We start from the raw sequence: 15850 nt of genomic DNA on the forward strand, positions 1-15850 counted from the left end.
CGCCGCCTCTGTTGTCAGTAAAGGCCTTTTTAACGCAGCAATCAGACTCTAAAGGCAGAGGGCGTCTCAGATGAGATGTGGCGTGTGGATCTTTGGCCCACCAGCCTGATTTGAGTGGGGGGTTGCCTCTTCAAATGAATCCATTCACACACTCTGACATAATGATATAGTAGTTAGGATCACAATGGATGTCATGATTGTTTTTTAGTGTTCTTCTCCCGTTCCAGTTCCTGACCAGAAAGCCTTTGATCGGACTAATCAAATATGGTCACAAATTACTGTTACTGCGGATTGCCATGCTAATTTTTTACAGACATTCATAGTCCCTAGATGATGTACCAACCATGAGGTTAACATGTGTGCCTTTAAGTAAGATTTATGACGATTGGATGGATCGCCATGCTATTAGTAAAGACTTTCATAGTCCCGAGATGATGTACCAGCCTTTCCCTCTAGTGCCACCATGAGGTTAACAATAGTGGCTTTGAGTAAGATATAGGACAGTTGGATGGATTGCCTTGGTATTTTGTACAGACTTTCATGGTCCCCAGATGATTTATCCCTCTGACTTTGCCTATAGTGCCACCATGAGGTCGACATGTGTGCCTTTAAGTAAGATATATGACAGTTGGATGGATTGCTGTGCTATTTTGTAGACATATTCATAGTCCCTAGATGATGTACCAGCCTTTGCCTCTAGTGCCACCATGAGGTTAACATTTGTGGCTTTGAGTAAGATATATGACAGTTGGATGGATTGCCATGCTTTTTTGTACAGACATTCATAGTCCCGAGATGATGTACCAGCCTTTGCCTCTAGTGCCACCATGAGGTTAACATGTGTGGCTTTGAGTGAGATATATGACAGTTGGATGGATTGCCTTGCTATTTTGTAGACACATTCATAGTCCCTAGATGATGTACCAGCTTTGCCTCTAGTGCCAACATAAGGTTAACATTTGTGCCTTTAAGTAAGATATATGACAGTTGGATAGATTGCCTTGGTATTTTGTAGACACATTCATGGTCCCTAGATGATGTACCAGCCTTTGCCTCTAGTTTCACCATGAGGTTAACATGTGTGGCTTTGAGTAAGATGTATGACAGTTGGATGGATTGCCGTGGTATTTTGTACGGACATTCATTGTCCCTAGATGATGTACCAGCCTTTGCCTCTAGTGCCACCATGAGGTTAACATTTGTGGCTTTGAGTAAGATATATGACAGTTGGATGGATTGCCGTGGTATTTTATACAGACTTTCATGGTCCCCAGATGATTTATCCCTCTGACTTTGCCTCAAGCCATCTATAGGTCCGCGATAGTTTTGGCAGTGTTCATATAATTAAGTTCATGGAAAATGAAACGCACAATATCAAATCCGGTAAAAATTTGGAGTTTTCTGCTATTATCTAAAGGGCATTTACGGACAACCCGCAGCTCACAAACTGCACTTAATTCCCTGCATATATATGGCTCTTTTATTCTCTCCGTATAGGCTACTGTTATACTCCTGGGGAATATGCTGACTGTCTTTCAAGGGCAAATCTACTGGGTCTTGTGCAGTTCATTCTAGTGCGATAATTACATTCATACCAGCAGTAACATTTGTTTTAGTGTAGTACAACCTCTTATTCCTGCAGAAATATATATATATATATATATATATATATATATATATATATATATATTTTACTTATTATGTTTGAACCAGCACTGTCAGCCGTGCATATTTGTTTGCTTAAGGTGCTTTGTTGAAAGACATCTCTTGAGTTAATTTTACAAAAGCTCTTACATACACCTGTAATACAGAAATACTGTAATCCTACAGACTGAACGTATATTTAAGGAACATGTACTTGTCAGACAGCTGTCAGAGACTACGGTCTACATTATAACCCTAGAAATTTGACTTGAACCATATATATATATATATATATATATATATATATATATATATACTGTATATATAAGCAGCCAGTCATGTGAGCTTTCTTCTCCTTCTCTCTCTTTAACTATCATTAAATCAGTTTCCATCCCGGGTAGGCACTCTCTACTGTAGATGTAAGGTGCCTTTCAAGTGTAAAAGTGGTTTCTCACATCTCACAGCTTTTAAATGCAGTAATTGTGTTCTTGGAGGAGAACCATAAGGATACTGGGCTGCAGGACACACTCAACCTGCATCTACAGGGGAAGCTGAAGATTTTCCCTGACCTTGTACAAAGAGCATTTGACTTGTCAGCAATCGAGCCGGCCAGCAGGTCAACATATTAGCTTATCAAAGATGGTACTGGCGTATTACAATTACTGAGAGACGCTGCCACGAGAGAATAACTGTCCCACAACCTGTGCACCAAGAATTAGCAGAGCCTTATCTACCTAAGATCAACATTTAAGTAATGTGTAACGCTCTTGACGAAGGTCCAGAGGAACCAAAATGTTCGTGTGATTGAGAAACTGTGAGGCTGGCAACAACCGTGTGCGGGACCTTCCAACGCACCTGCATCTGAGATAACAAACGTGTGAATATTTCCTTTGAGAACAAAGAGAGCATTCATGGTGGTCAACAATCACATTGGAGATATTCTTTCTGCTACGTGTTAAAGTGTTAAAAAATTATGATTTCGTCTCATAGATCCAGTGTCAGTCTGGCACATTTCAAAGTACTTGTTCACAACGTTCAACTCACCACGCTGTGTATCTGCGGCTTGCGTCTCTTTGCCAGGTCTATGATATTGATCCCGTTGTAGTAGAGGTTTTCCATGCAGCCGTGGAAGTTCTTCCTCAAAAAGGTGCCAGGTTTACCGGGCAGCGGGATGCCTCCAAAACTCAGCTTTGATAGAGAGAAAACAGAAGAGGTAGAATTAGCACTAGATGCGGGAAATAAGTACGCAGATGCATTCAGGGATAGTCAGCTTGCTTCTCCAGGGGGTAGACCAGGGGTCGGTAAATTGAAATGACATTAAAGTCACACTCTAGCCATGTTTTTAATGTGTAAAAACTACGCTGCTGTGATTCATATTTTGTTTATTGTGGTTTTCCAACAAAGAAAGTAACAAAAACACTTGGATCTGGCCCTGTCCAACAGCCGCTAATCGTGCTAAGTAAAGACTCGTTCCATGACTATATTCTAGCATCTTTCTGTAAAAGAGCAGGTGACATCCAAGATACACATCGGAGAGAATAAGCCATAGGCCTGAATGTTTGAGCTGGCCTCAGACAGGAGGCAGCAGGGCAGCAGAGCCTCTTGGGCGGATAGCTTTATCACAGAGCCTTGCGGGCATATTACCGACTCGCAGAGCCCCACGAGCAGATGGTCTGACACAGAACCTCTAGAGGTCCTTGCGGAGCTCCATAATCTCACAATCTGCAACTTTGGTTTTGGTGTCCTGAACCAAGGGACAGTCAGACCCAGACTCAGACTCAGATGAGGGGTCTGCTGTGCACTGAAGTCAGAATGCTAAGTGTAGTTAGCATCTTTTCTTAGTTTCTGTTGTTTGTTAGCTTGTTAGCTCGTAACTGTCAGAGGCTGACGGCTATGACGTCAGTGTGTTTTCTCTGTGTACTGACAGTCCGCTTTGAACTGGAGGCTTCAGGTTTCTTTGTCGGTGATGTGTCGAAGCCTTTCCCCTGTCGAACGGTGTTTCACATCATAAACAGAGAGTAGTTTATGGATTAGTGACGTTACAACTAAAGCTTGACTGGGATATGTTTGATTGATTGAACCCCCTTTCTAGTGATGAACTTTGCTCAGATACAAGTCAATAAGTCAATGTCAGTCATTTTAGAGGACAGACACAAAAGAAAGACACATTTTTTTGAGTGAATGGGGACTTTAATAATCATCAGAATCAGAATCAGAATCAGAATACTTTATTGATCCCCGGGGGGAAATTCTTTTGTTCGAATGCTCCGTGCACAGTAGAAACAAGCCATAAAGATGAATAAAGTAGAAATAAAATAAAGTAAAGACTCAAATAAAATACAATTAAAATAAATCTAAGTAGCTAATAAATAGCCAATAAAATACAGTACAAATAAATAATAAACAATCAAGTAAACAATCTGAAGTGGGTGTGAAAATACAATCTGAGATATATACACTGTACAATTAGGTTGTTATGGCAAATGAAATGAAATGAGAACAGATATTTATATTTTGTTTTGTTTTGTTTTGAAGTAGTCAAGAGTCCGATAGTCCGATAGTCCGATAATAATATCTATCTGATAAAATGAATTAACAATATTTATTTTTCTTTCTCTGCATTTTAAATTTTAGACTAGGGTCATACTGAGGTCAGGTGTGTGCAGGAGCGTTTCTAGGATTTGAGGACATTATGGGGCTTCACTTTTAATAACCAAGCCCTATTTTGATAAATAAATAATAATACATTTAATTTACAAGTCAAAAAAGTATTTTCATTGCGAACTAGATAATGGTAGGCGGGCCAGACGTCACCCCTCATCAGGCTGTAAGTTGATTATCACTGATGTATAAAGTGTATGTGTATGTTATTCATTAATTCATTCATCTTTAACCGCATGTCCCTATTGGGGTCGCGGGGGGACTGGAGCCGATCCCAGCTGACATCGGGCGTGAGGCGGGGTCCACCCTGGACAGGACGCAAGTCTATCACAGGACACACAGAGACGAACAGAGACAGACAACCATTCACACCTACGGGTGATTTAGAGTCATCAACTAACCTAACACGTGCACGTCTTTGGACTGTGGGAGGAAACCGGAGAACCCGGAGAAAACCCACGCAGACACGGGGAGAACATGCAAACTCCACACAGAAGGGGCCCAGCCGGGATTCGAACCAGGTACCCTCTTGCTGTTAGGCGACAGTGCTAACCACCACATCACTGTGTCGCCTTATGTGTCTGTTCATATATATCAAATGAAACACATTGTGCTCTGTATTGTATTGCATGATAAGCCACTGCAGTCTCAAGATACTGTTAATGCAGACACATCTTCTCACCAGAGCCAGTGATTCAGCAAGTGAGAAAACAACACCCACTCACTGGATCCTACCATACACCGCAGAGCATCTATATGCATACAGTGTTCTGGTCTGAGGCTGCTGCTCATGGTTTGACATATGTCCTTTAGTTCCAACAAAGGGAAACCTTTTCCTTTTTTTCAACATGAGAATGTGCACAAAGAGCGGTCCTGAAGGAAATGTTTCTTTTTCCGGACATGGCCGGTCTGCACTGAGCCTGTCTAACTGGAGCTCTGACTGCCAGCCAGACCTTATCACCCCAGCATCACTGCTGGACCTCACTAATGCTCTTTGTGGCTGAATGGAATCGGCCACCGCCAAAATCTTTTTGAAAGCCTTCCCAGAAGAGTGGAGGCCGTTGAAGCAGCAGCTGATGAATGCATCCATCACGTGTCGGTGCAAAAGTGCATGTGTTGCTCTCATCATTCATTGAGCGTGCAGTGTGCAGTACTGAATTTGGGGGTTATTGTGATTCTCTCTCAGATCTTAAAGGTATATACGTGCAATCTTTGCATCCGGTCTAAATGTGTTAGAAAAAGGAAGAAGTATCTCATTTTGTGTGCCTTTTTTTTTTTTTGTCGTGGTATCAAAAGAGGTATGAGGTTTTTTAACAGTAGCATTGCATCAAAGTTTAAAACTCTGGTATCCTGACGACCTTTATTGCCTATTATTATTCTGTATGCCTAGTTACAGTTGCTTAATGGTGATTGGACAATCCTCACCTGGGGGAGGGGTCTCTCATAATCTTTTTAAATATGGTTTAAAACGTTTAGAATAATCTGAAATGAAAACTAAATAATAATAATAATAATATTTCCACAGCATTCAAAGTGGTGTTACAAAATGTCAAATGCCATACAGGAGTCTGCAGAGGCTGACATTCCTCCTGACAGTCCGTTATTCTTATGCGACAGCAGAAACTTGTCTCTGCTACTTTCCTGTTTCTATCATTCGTTATGGAGATGTCACCTCACAACATGCCTCTTCCCAAGGGCTTACAGTGCACAGGCTAGACTACAGTGTAGTACTCCACTACTCCTCGCTGTGTTATTAATGATAGAGCCGTGTGGCCCTGCAGGTGAGAAAATCATTACGAGATATATATTCGCATCTGTAACACCGCAGTTATTTAATCTAATCATCCCCACGGACTGACCTCGTAGTCCACCTCCAGCGAGTGTCCTTCTCCTTTGGTCTGGAAGTGCTGCATGTGGGAGTCCACGGTAAGGTTAACCTGCTTGTTGAAGCGCTCTATATGGACGGCGTGCCACTGCTGATCATCCAGCAGACTGCCCACGGTGACGGCAACACGACCGCTGCTGAACCTCAGCCTGCTGTCGTCTGCACAAACACAAAGAAAGGAGTGAGGAAGCAGGGAGCAAAGCTGCATTTCCACATCGAACCTGTAAATGTGTGAGGGCAGATATGTACACAATCATGTCCTATACATTCACTTAGATGATGTGTACAAAACAGAAACCAGAGAATTGGTATGAAGGAAGCTATTTCCTGCTTGAATGCAGCGTTCATGCCCTTGAAGCCAAACCACGACCTTTTCCTAGTCTGAACCAACTCGTTTTGGGGCCTTAATTTAAAGCCACAGTAAGAAATCACCAACATTTGGAGCAGAGAGAGAGAGCGCTTCCTGCTCTCCCTCTCCACTCTCTGTCCTGAGCCAATAGCTACGTTCTCTCTCTCTCTCTGTAATGACCTCTGATTGGCCAAAATCATCAGTCACGGTCTGGATTTTCTAAAGCCCGAAAACGGAGCCAAGAGGAAGAGCGGTGTTACGGCCTCCTCCAGTATCTGTGTATCTGTGTTGTGCATCTATGCTAAGCAGGATGTGGGATCCCTTGCCGAGGATTGGCTGGCACAAGACCTGCCTACTCCCTGGTTCTGCCGGTGATTTGATTGGTGCGGCATCTGGCAATCTCCTCCAACCACCTACCCTCCTACTTCCTGGTTCTGCTGGTGATTTGATTGTTGCGGCATCTGGCAATCTCCTCCAACCACCTACCCTCCTACTCCCTGGTTCTGCTGGGGATTTGATTGGTGCAGCATCTGGCAATCTCCTCCAACCACCCGGCACCTTCCAGACCGCCCCTCTGCTTAAATAGTTGCCCTCACTGTGCCCTTTGTCTTTGACCAACTGGCTTGGTGTGTGTGTGTGTAGTGCTCTTTGAGTTTCTTTGTGTTATCTCTAAAATTGCGGTAAGGAAATTGGGCGAGGCTTTAGTGGGGTTTACAGATACCAACCTGACACCTGTAGCATCCTGATGTTAGAGACACTAGGTTTGAGAGGGTGCTGCTTATTTTGTATTTTCTGATTATTGTTGACGTTGGGTAATTCTTGCTATTTTACCAAAAACATTCTGGTTTATGTTGCTTTCCTTTTCCCCATGAGCCGGGTCGTAACACGGAAGTCTAGTTTACTCGTCGGGGTCACCTACCAGTCGCCATTTCACAGCGTTAAATAGACCGTCATATTGCTTCAAATACAGCAATCTGACTTGAAGACATCCTTACCTCTACATCCTTCCATTGTTTTGTTTTTTAAGTTTACTTTTGGTGAAATTTAGCGATCGGAGGACATAACGTTGGTCTTTGGCATGTGGTCTTGTCATCACTGGGCTGACTGAATTCATGTGGAAATAAAAAACATTGGATTTCAAGAGAGGTTGGTCAAAGCGAGATTCACCTAGGTTGATGTAGAAGTCCAGTCTTCCTCGGTGGAGCTCCAGGGTGATGTAATCTCCTCTCTGCCCCTCTCCGTGCAGGAGAACACCCTCGGCCTGATGGCTCTTGAAGCGCAGAGAGATCACGTCCTTCACCGTTGACATGGACTTCTGATTGAACCGATACAGCAGAGAGCTTCTGCCGTCGAAGTCTGCCACATATGACTCTGAAGGAGAATCACAAAAACCCCCAAAATCAGTATTGCACACTGTGCATTCAATGAATTATAAGAACAACACATGCTTGTAAAAAATTGCACTATTGTTTTTTTTCTACACGTCACGGTCGGGATGATGTGCTCATAATTTAATCTGCGTCGATTTATGAGCTGAACGCATCATTAATATGCTTCATTTTCCAAATCATTTGTCAAACATGGTCATTTCATTTCACTTTTAACTGTTAATTGCTTAATCACATGCATGTTAAAACACAACATAATAAGAAATGCTCATTGTGTCGCTAAGGAGCCATAGAGAACCTGCATTAAGCAGAGTTCGGTTATGATTGATAATTAAACAGGAGACGGAGCTATTGTTGTCGGGATCGATGAAGCATGTGTTCGTACTCAAAATAAGATTTAAGCTCAGTATTGTTGTGTTGATACTTTAGGGATCGATTCCCCCGCCCGTGGTGAAATGGCAATTAATTTAAGGCATAACAATAACCATCGGCTGCCATAAAACATATTAAATTACATTTACCACACTAATCCATACAGAATTACCGGCGTCAAAACAAACAATTAAAAGTCCAACCCAAATAATTGCCCAGGTTTATCAGTCTTTATACAGTCTGAGTCATGAGACGTGCGGCTCTGATCTCTCCGAGCGAGACGGGAGAAGAGCACCGTCCCAGAACCAGTGCCTGCCCGTCAGACTCTCAGTCTCTGTTACACTCTCCCTATTTCACTCTCATCGTTCATGTACAATTAATTTCATAGGAGTCCCGAAGATTAGATATAAGATGGGTGGCATTCTCAGTGTCACCTCTATATAATCCTGCTTCAGAGAGACACGCGTGCATACATTACGCGCTGTAATGCAGCAGAATGAGTTGCATGGCAATGTAACCTTTCTAAGTCTTTCGTGGCAGATAAGTAGTTTCTGTAATTCGAAGGGATAGTTCGGGTCTTGTGAAGTGGGGTTGTTTGAGGTGCTCATCCATAGTCAGTGTATTCCCTACAGAAGCATACACTGGGGTTAGCAACTAAACATATTCTAGCCCTCTAAAATAGCCTGCCTTAAAAAAAATATAGAGAACATCAGTTTAAGTGTACACTATGTTTAGAATATGTTTACGCCACCAGAACCATTACTGTGAGTTAGTTTCGTTACTTCAAAACCACAGAGTTTATATAAGAGATGGACGTAGCTACCGGGAGGTCACCCTTTTGGGGAGTTTAGATGCCAGGTGTTCGCCATTTTGGCTGTTGCCATCTTGGTTACTTGAAACCGGAAGTGGCCCAATTTGGACAAGAGTCTGGGGAGGAGCGCTAAGCATCTACAGGCTCGTTATATCTGTGATTTATATGTTTCTGCGCTAAGCTAAACGCTAAACTGATGGTTTTTCAACAGAAGATTGCCAGCAGATGAGCGAGGAGCTGCGGTTGTTGGTGCTGTTTGCTACAGTGACACAGAGTCGGTTGAAAGTTTCCAGTTTCCTTTAAGTTACCAGCGAAAACTATAGCTAGCTAGCTAATATTTCAATTCAAATTATAAAATGATACGGCTAAAAATAAAGTGAAAACACACTGTGAGAGGGTCAAAGTCAAAAACAAGTTCACAGCTATTTTAATGCCTACGGTGCCGTGGATATGTATGGCTAAACCTCTTCTCTATTGCTAGCACGGCAACTTTTCATCACACAGTAGCCCCGCCCTAAAGCATCCTCTACTTTAGCATCTATTTCACGCTAAATGGGACCACTATTTACTACATGAACATCATGATGGGGTTTTTTTCAAGATTATTTTTTGGCATTTTTCAAGTCTTCTATTGTATAAAACAGACAGGAAATGGGGTGAGAGATAGAGGGGGAGACATGCAGCATAGGTCCGCAGGTTTGACTCCAACCTGCGGACCTTTGCTGCATGTCTCCAGCCTACATTTGTATTTCCTGTTGTCCCTGTAGTGCTCTGGGTCTTGTTTGTAGTTTTCATTAAACATTTGTTTGTACTGTTATATCTGAACCGTTCGTGACAAAATTGTGTCTAACATATGTTTAGTTGGGGCTACAAGCTGGTGTAGTGGTACAGTGAGATGGTCCCAGGTTCGCTGGGGCCCTTCTGTGTGGAGCTTGCATGTTCTCCCCGTGTCTGCGTGGGTTTTCTCCGGGTTCTCCGGTTTCCTCCCACAGTCCAAAGACGTGCAGGTGTTCGGTTCATTGATGACTCTAAATCACCCGTAGGTGTGAATGGTTGTCTGTCTCTGTTCGTCTCTATGTGCCCTGTAATAGACTGGCGTCCTGTCCAGATGTCCGATGTCAGCTGGGATCGGCTCCAGCCCCCCTGCGACCCCGACCCTGGGATAAGCGGTTGAAGATGAATGAATGAATGAATATGTTTAGCTGCTGCCCCCGTCTACAGCAGTACAGTCTTAAGCTTTTACGTCTGCTCCTCTAAACCAGGCGTGTGCCAACTACCATCTACTGTCTGTAACACACTGATAAATATCTCACACAACCGCACATTCAAAAAAATCTGAACTATCCCTTTAAATCTGTCATCAGTCCAATTGTAATTGACTTGGTATGCTCAGTAGATTATAACATATAACATTAACACACGTTTCATAAAACTGATCACTGTGGGATCCTGACAGTGTTTCACAGCGCGTTAATCCACCAGCTCATCTAGTTAGTGCTGCTTCACAACGCGTGGGCGAGGTGAGTCAGTGAATTCCCATTGCATGTACAGTATTTTATTACCCAGGATATGGATGTTACTGTAGGTATTTTTTAATCATGCGCCGTGCCGTCACAGAGGTCCAGTTGGTTTTAACATCTCATTACACTTACAAGTATGGAATTACCTCGCTGCAATGCTTTATCAAAGATAATAATGGTATTGTGTTCTCTTGAGCATTCATTATCTTAAGGTAATTAATTGTAGTGATGAAGCACGGCAAAGGGCAACGCATGCTGGGGGCACGTGATGCACTTTAACCAGCAGCGTTTTGGCATGTGTCCTAATGGGCTGACGCTCTGGAAAAGCAGCCATTTTCTCAAATGTAGATTTTTTTTTTGTCTGTTTGGAAATGATTGCACTTCCTTTGTCAGTGTTGCTGCGTCCGTTATGTCGGACTCCTCTTCCTGTCATGGCGGTGATTCAGTGACATGACTTTGCAGTATTAAAGCTCGTTGTCCTGAGATTTAGGTATTGATTCTCTAGTATTTAAGTTGTGACAACCAGAAAATCACATTCAGTAGCTCAGGATATAGTGCGATATTAGGTTTTTTGTTTTTTTGTATTGTATTTGTTTGTTCCTTTCATGAAAATGACTTTTCATTACATTGCACACACAATGATACATTAAATTCACAATTACATTTACATACATTTAAAGATTCACACGAATGGAAAGGAGCAGATGAGAAGAATACAATTCTGGGTATATCCGGGCAATATTAGACTGACATTTATGTAACAGCGTAATTAGAGGTCAAAAGAATTGGAAAACACATAGATGGCAACAAGGCAATTTAGTAAAACTACAGTACTATTTTATTTTGTCATGCAGTGGTGAGGTCTGTCCTGTCTTTGGGTTTTTGTCTTGTGAATTTCCTGTTTTATTTTGAAAAGTAACTCCCCTCTCGTTCCAGGTCACTTGCCCTTCCTCTTATGTCACTGGTCTGACGTCCTTCCCTGACCTCCGATTGTTTCCACCTGCGTTCCCCTTCCCTCATGTGTATAAAGTCCTGGTCTTCCCCCTTGTTCCGCGCCACGTTCCTGTCGTCAAGCTAATAAATTCAGTGTTGATCCGCGAACCTCCGCATCTGAGTCCTCTTTTCTGCCTGGGCCTGACATATTTAGATTTTCTCAATAAAATTATTATATTAGCGCAATATTTGGATAAAAATGCTAATACGGCGACGCTAGATGTGATGGTTTCTGAGTAATAAGCATCAGTCAGGGCTGTAAAATGCTAAACCACCTGTTTCTATTTCATTTTATTTAATTATTAATTATTATTATTACCACTTTATCACCAGACTTTACACCCCTGTTGTCATGTTATTAAAGGAGCTGTAACGTAAAGTGCTGCACATATTTTTTTTTTCTACAAGTATTGTGGTAAATAAAAGCACTTTTTCATATGTGACACCAGGGGATGAACTAACTATTAAAAAACACAAATTAATGCATAGAGTTTATGATCTGTTATGGCCGCATGTTAGGCAACATGGATATCTGAAGATTTGGAAATAAAATAGTTTATTTGTTGTATCACTTTTTGATGTTTGAATTTGGGAGCTTTTAACTTATATTGATATGTGATTGTTGCATTATGAGTGTGTATGAATGAATGAATAAAATTGTTATATTAGCGCAATGTTTGGTTAAAAATGCTAATACGGCAACGTTAGATGTGATGGTTTCTGAGTAATAAGCATCAGTCAGGGCTGTAAAATGCTAAACCACCTGTTTCTATTTCATTTTATATAATTATTACCACTTTATCACCAAACTTTACACCCCCGTTGTCATGGTATTACAGAGCTGTAACGTAAAGTGCAATTTTACAATTACTGTGGTAAATATAAGCACCATGGGATGAACTACCTAAAAAACTACCCAAAAAACACAATAATGCATAGAGTTTATGATCTGTTATGGCCGCATGTTAGGCAAAATGAATATCTGAAGATTTGGAAATAAAATAGTTTATTTGTAGTGTCACTTTTTGATGTTTGAATTTGGGAGCTTTTAATTTATATTGAGATATTGATATGTGATTGTTGCACGATGAGTGTATAAGCATCAACAACAGCGATATTAACACCAGCAATGTACTGACCTGAGCTGCACTGAACATATTTTTATGCTCAGTCTCCACTTTGTGTTTTTGTTTTGTATTTTGCAGCGACATTAATCATGAAATCAGCTCCACACAACTCTTTGTTGCGTTCGGAGCGGCTTCGGGGGAACCAGACAATAAGAGAACTGCCTGCTAACTAAACAACCTGTCAGGAGTTTGTTTTTTTAGGCCAAAATAAAATATTTTCACACCTCATTTCACTGCGAGAAGACGATGCTGATGTTAATTAACGACTAAAACCCAAGTATCACCATATGTTCCCACATTCTTGTGCTGCTGATACAGGAACATGAAGTGCTAAGCGCGCGTGCATGTGGTGCAGTTATTTCAGTGCTGTCTGGAGCTTCAAACGGCGTAAAGTGAAAATAGTCCTCATTACTCTCCATCGGGAGTGTGTGAATAACAGGTATAAATAAGCATATCCTTCTAGGCGCCGTAACCACAGAGGTTTGATAAGTGGACTGAGTGCTTTCAGAGTATTAACGGCGTTAAGGGGGGAGGGTGTTACTCACTGTAGGAGCAGCCGTACACCTCCACCCTGAGGCCCATCCATCCGCTGGGGTTCCAGTCGAGAGGGACGAAACGCAGGAAGCGCGTTCTCACCGGGTGGGACAGCTTGTTCTGGACGACGGCCTCCGAGTTCACATTCCCGACAAATCTCTATAGACGACAAAAGGATGAAAAGGCGCGGTTATGATCAAAGGCTCTGAGAAACAAGAACATGAACTTGGACACATAGAAGAAGAAGACTTCCTTTATTAATCCCGCAAAGGGGAAATTCAATTTTTTCACTCTATAATTGTTATTCATTTAACACACACAGGCCCGACACACACACACATGCTCAGACAGGACCTTTATACATGCAATTCATGGAGAGATGTAGTGGTGCCTTGCTCAACAGCACCTCTGCAGTGCCCAGGAGATGAACTGGCACCACTCCAGCCACCAGTCCACGCTCCATTCATGGTCCACACAGGGACTCGAGGCAGCCAAGTCACCTATGGACTGAGCTACTGCCTATGGACGGAGGTACTGCCGCCCACATAGTGCACAGTACTACTTTCACCAGGGATGGAAGACAAGTCTGATTCATGGCTGAATACTTGAAATATTAGCACTAGAGCTGCAATGATTGGTTGAATAATTGGTTAGTTGTTGTAACTATTAAATGAATCATCAACAAATTTGATAATCGATCAATTGCTTTGAGTCATTTTTTAAGGGAAAAAAGGTCAAGTTGTCTGATTATTGGTCTTAAATGTAAATATTTCCTGGTTTCTTTCCTCCTCTGTGACAGAAAAGTGAATATCTTTGAGTTGTGGACAAAAACAATAAACTTCAGTGTCGTCTTGGGCTTTGGGAAACACTGATTGACATTTTTCGAACATTTTATGGCCAAACTGAAACTGATCGTTGGTTGCCGCCCTAATTAGCACGATAAAAATCTAAATCCTTGAATAGCACAGACGACAATAGAGTCCTGACGAGGCAGAACCCAAGGGCGACGTCTCCCTCCTATCCTTGAACATACTATTTGATGTAAAGCGATAACAAGCGCTGTGCGGTGTAGAAATATGAGAATGTCCGTTCAAACAGGTCCGTGTGAGACGGAGGACAAATCACCGCCGAGGCAGCCACAGGCAATAAGTGCTCTCGTATTGTGTTTTCTCCCCGCAGAGCTAAAAACAAAAACCTCTCAGCCCAATTGTGAGATGTCATTCTTCTTTTTCTATTCCACACCTCCTCCACTCTCAGTCTGCACCAGACGAAGCCAGGGGACACAAAGAGAGAAACAGAGAGAGAGTGAGAGATGGGAGACAGAAACAGACAAATAACCTCTCCTCTCAAATGACTGATTACCAGCTTCTTCATCACCAATTCTGGGCAGATGACACATCAGATCAATAAGTACTCCTACTATGAAGAACCAAAAATATAGATCGTTGACAGTGTCGCTCCAGGCTTTCGCGGACAGTTCAACACAGTCAGACAAGGCCAATAATTCAACTTTCCGCAACGGCAGAGACGCAATTACCAGCGTCACAAATGACCGCCCGATGCTTTAAGGATGCTGCAAAGCAGAAGCGTCATTAAATGCACCACGATGCTGCTTCTTGGTAGATAATCAAAGCAATAGTGCGACTGTTAAGGCTGTTATTGTGATTTATGCCACTGCTTTTCCCATTTTCAGCCATTTGCTGAGCGTAGCCTCGTGGCTGAATCTTAACACACGTACGGGCCGGGCTTATTTACACATGCACAGTAACTCAAGTCTGCACAGGAGGGATTAAGAAATAGCACTGGGGCTTATACTGTACATGCGGTCAAAGGAAACGCATTACTTTAGCAGTGCAAACAGCTTTTAGAGCAAAGGAGAGAGGAGGAACACACTGGCCTTGAAGAATAAAAAACACACAACATACATATTCACAACACTTGTGTTTTCCAAACGCTTTCAACCAAGAAAAAAAAAATGAACCAATGAACCAATCAAATGTAGCCATCAATGTTTTATTGTGGACCCGGCTGATGAAAGCACAGTGCTGCGCTTGTCATGCAGGGCTCTAACCATGACCTTGTTATTGCAAAAGAAGATTTTTATTGTTCTGCATTCAAAAGCTGAGCTGTCCTCTCAACATTTGACTTAAAATCTTAAGCATTTCTTTAGGCAAGGCAAGTTTATTTAAATAGCAAAAAAAAAAAGAAAGAAAGAAAGTTCCCGGGCTGTTTGTATTTCCTTAAACCAGTCTTATTTATCTTGGGTGGCGTGCGGGAGGACTGTAGCTGCAAAAAAAAACAAAATCCCCAAAGATGGTTTCTGTAATTTGAGGTAGTTCTTATCATGTGTTGGGTTTAATTAGTTATTTGATGCTATAAAAACATTACCTTGTACATCAGCGATAACACAAGATCACGATAAAGTCACACGACAATCCATTTTGTCATGCTCCAGGTAATTCGTCTGTGCCCACTGTACAATATGACGTAGGAGTGACGTATTTTGTAGGTCATTTTTGGACGTCCAATTTCGGTCCACTGAAGGGGCTGTTTTGCCAGGTGAAAT

At 42.1% G+C, this 15850-nt stretch overlaps 1 protein-coding gene across 1 annotated transcript in view; it reads right to left on the reverse strand.

Moving 5' to 3' along the window:
- cntnap5a (contactin associated protein family member 5a) overlaps positions 1-15850 on the reverse strand; it is a gene marked incomplete at both ends in the record, with an annotated part of 139638 nt that overhangs the window by 73580 nt on the left and 50208 nt on the right. The window contains 4 exons of the mRNA XM_083922136.1: positions 2689-2832; positions 6165-6349; positions 7707-7910; positions 13296-13443. Coding sequence (XP_083778262.1) covers positions 2689-2832; positions 6165-6349; positions 7707-7910; positions 13296-13443 — 681 coding nt within the window. The remainder of the gene's footprint in view (positions 1-2688; positions 2833-6164; positions 6350-7706; positions 7911-13295; positions 13444-15850) is intronic.

Source organism: Echiichthys vipera (genome assembly GCF_963691815.1).
Source record: "Echiichthys vipera genome assembly, chromosome: 10".
NCBI classification, from domain to species: domain Eukaryota; kingdom Metazoa; phylum Chordata; class Actinopteri; order Perciformes; family Trachinidae; genus Echiichthys; species Echiichthys vipera.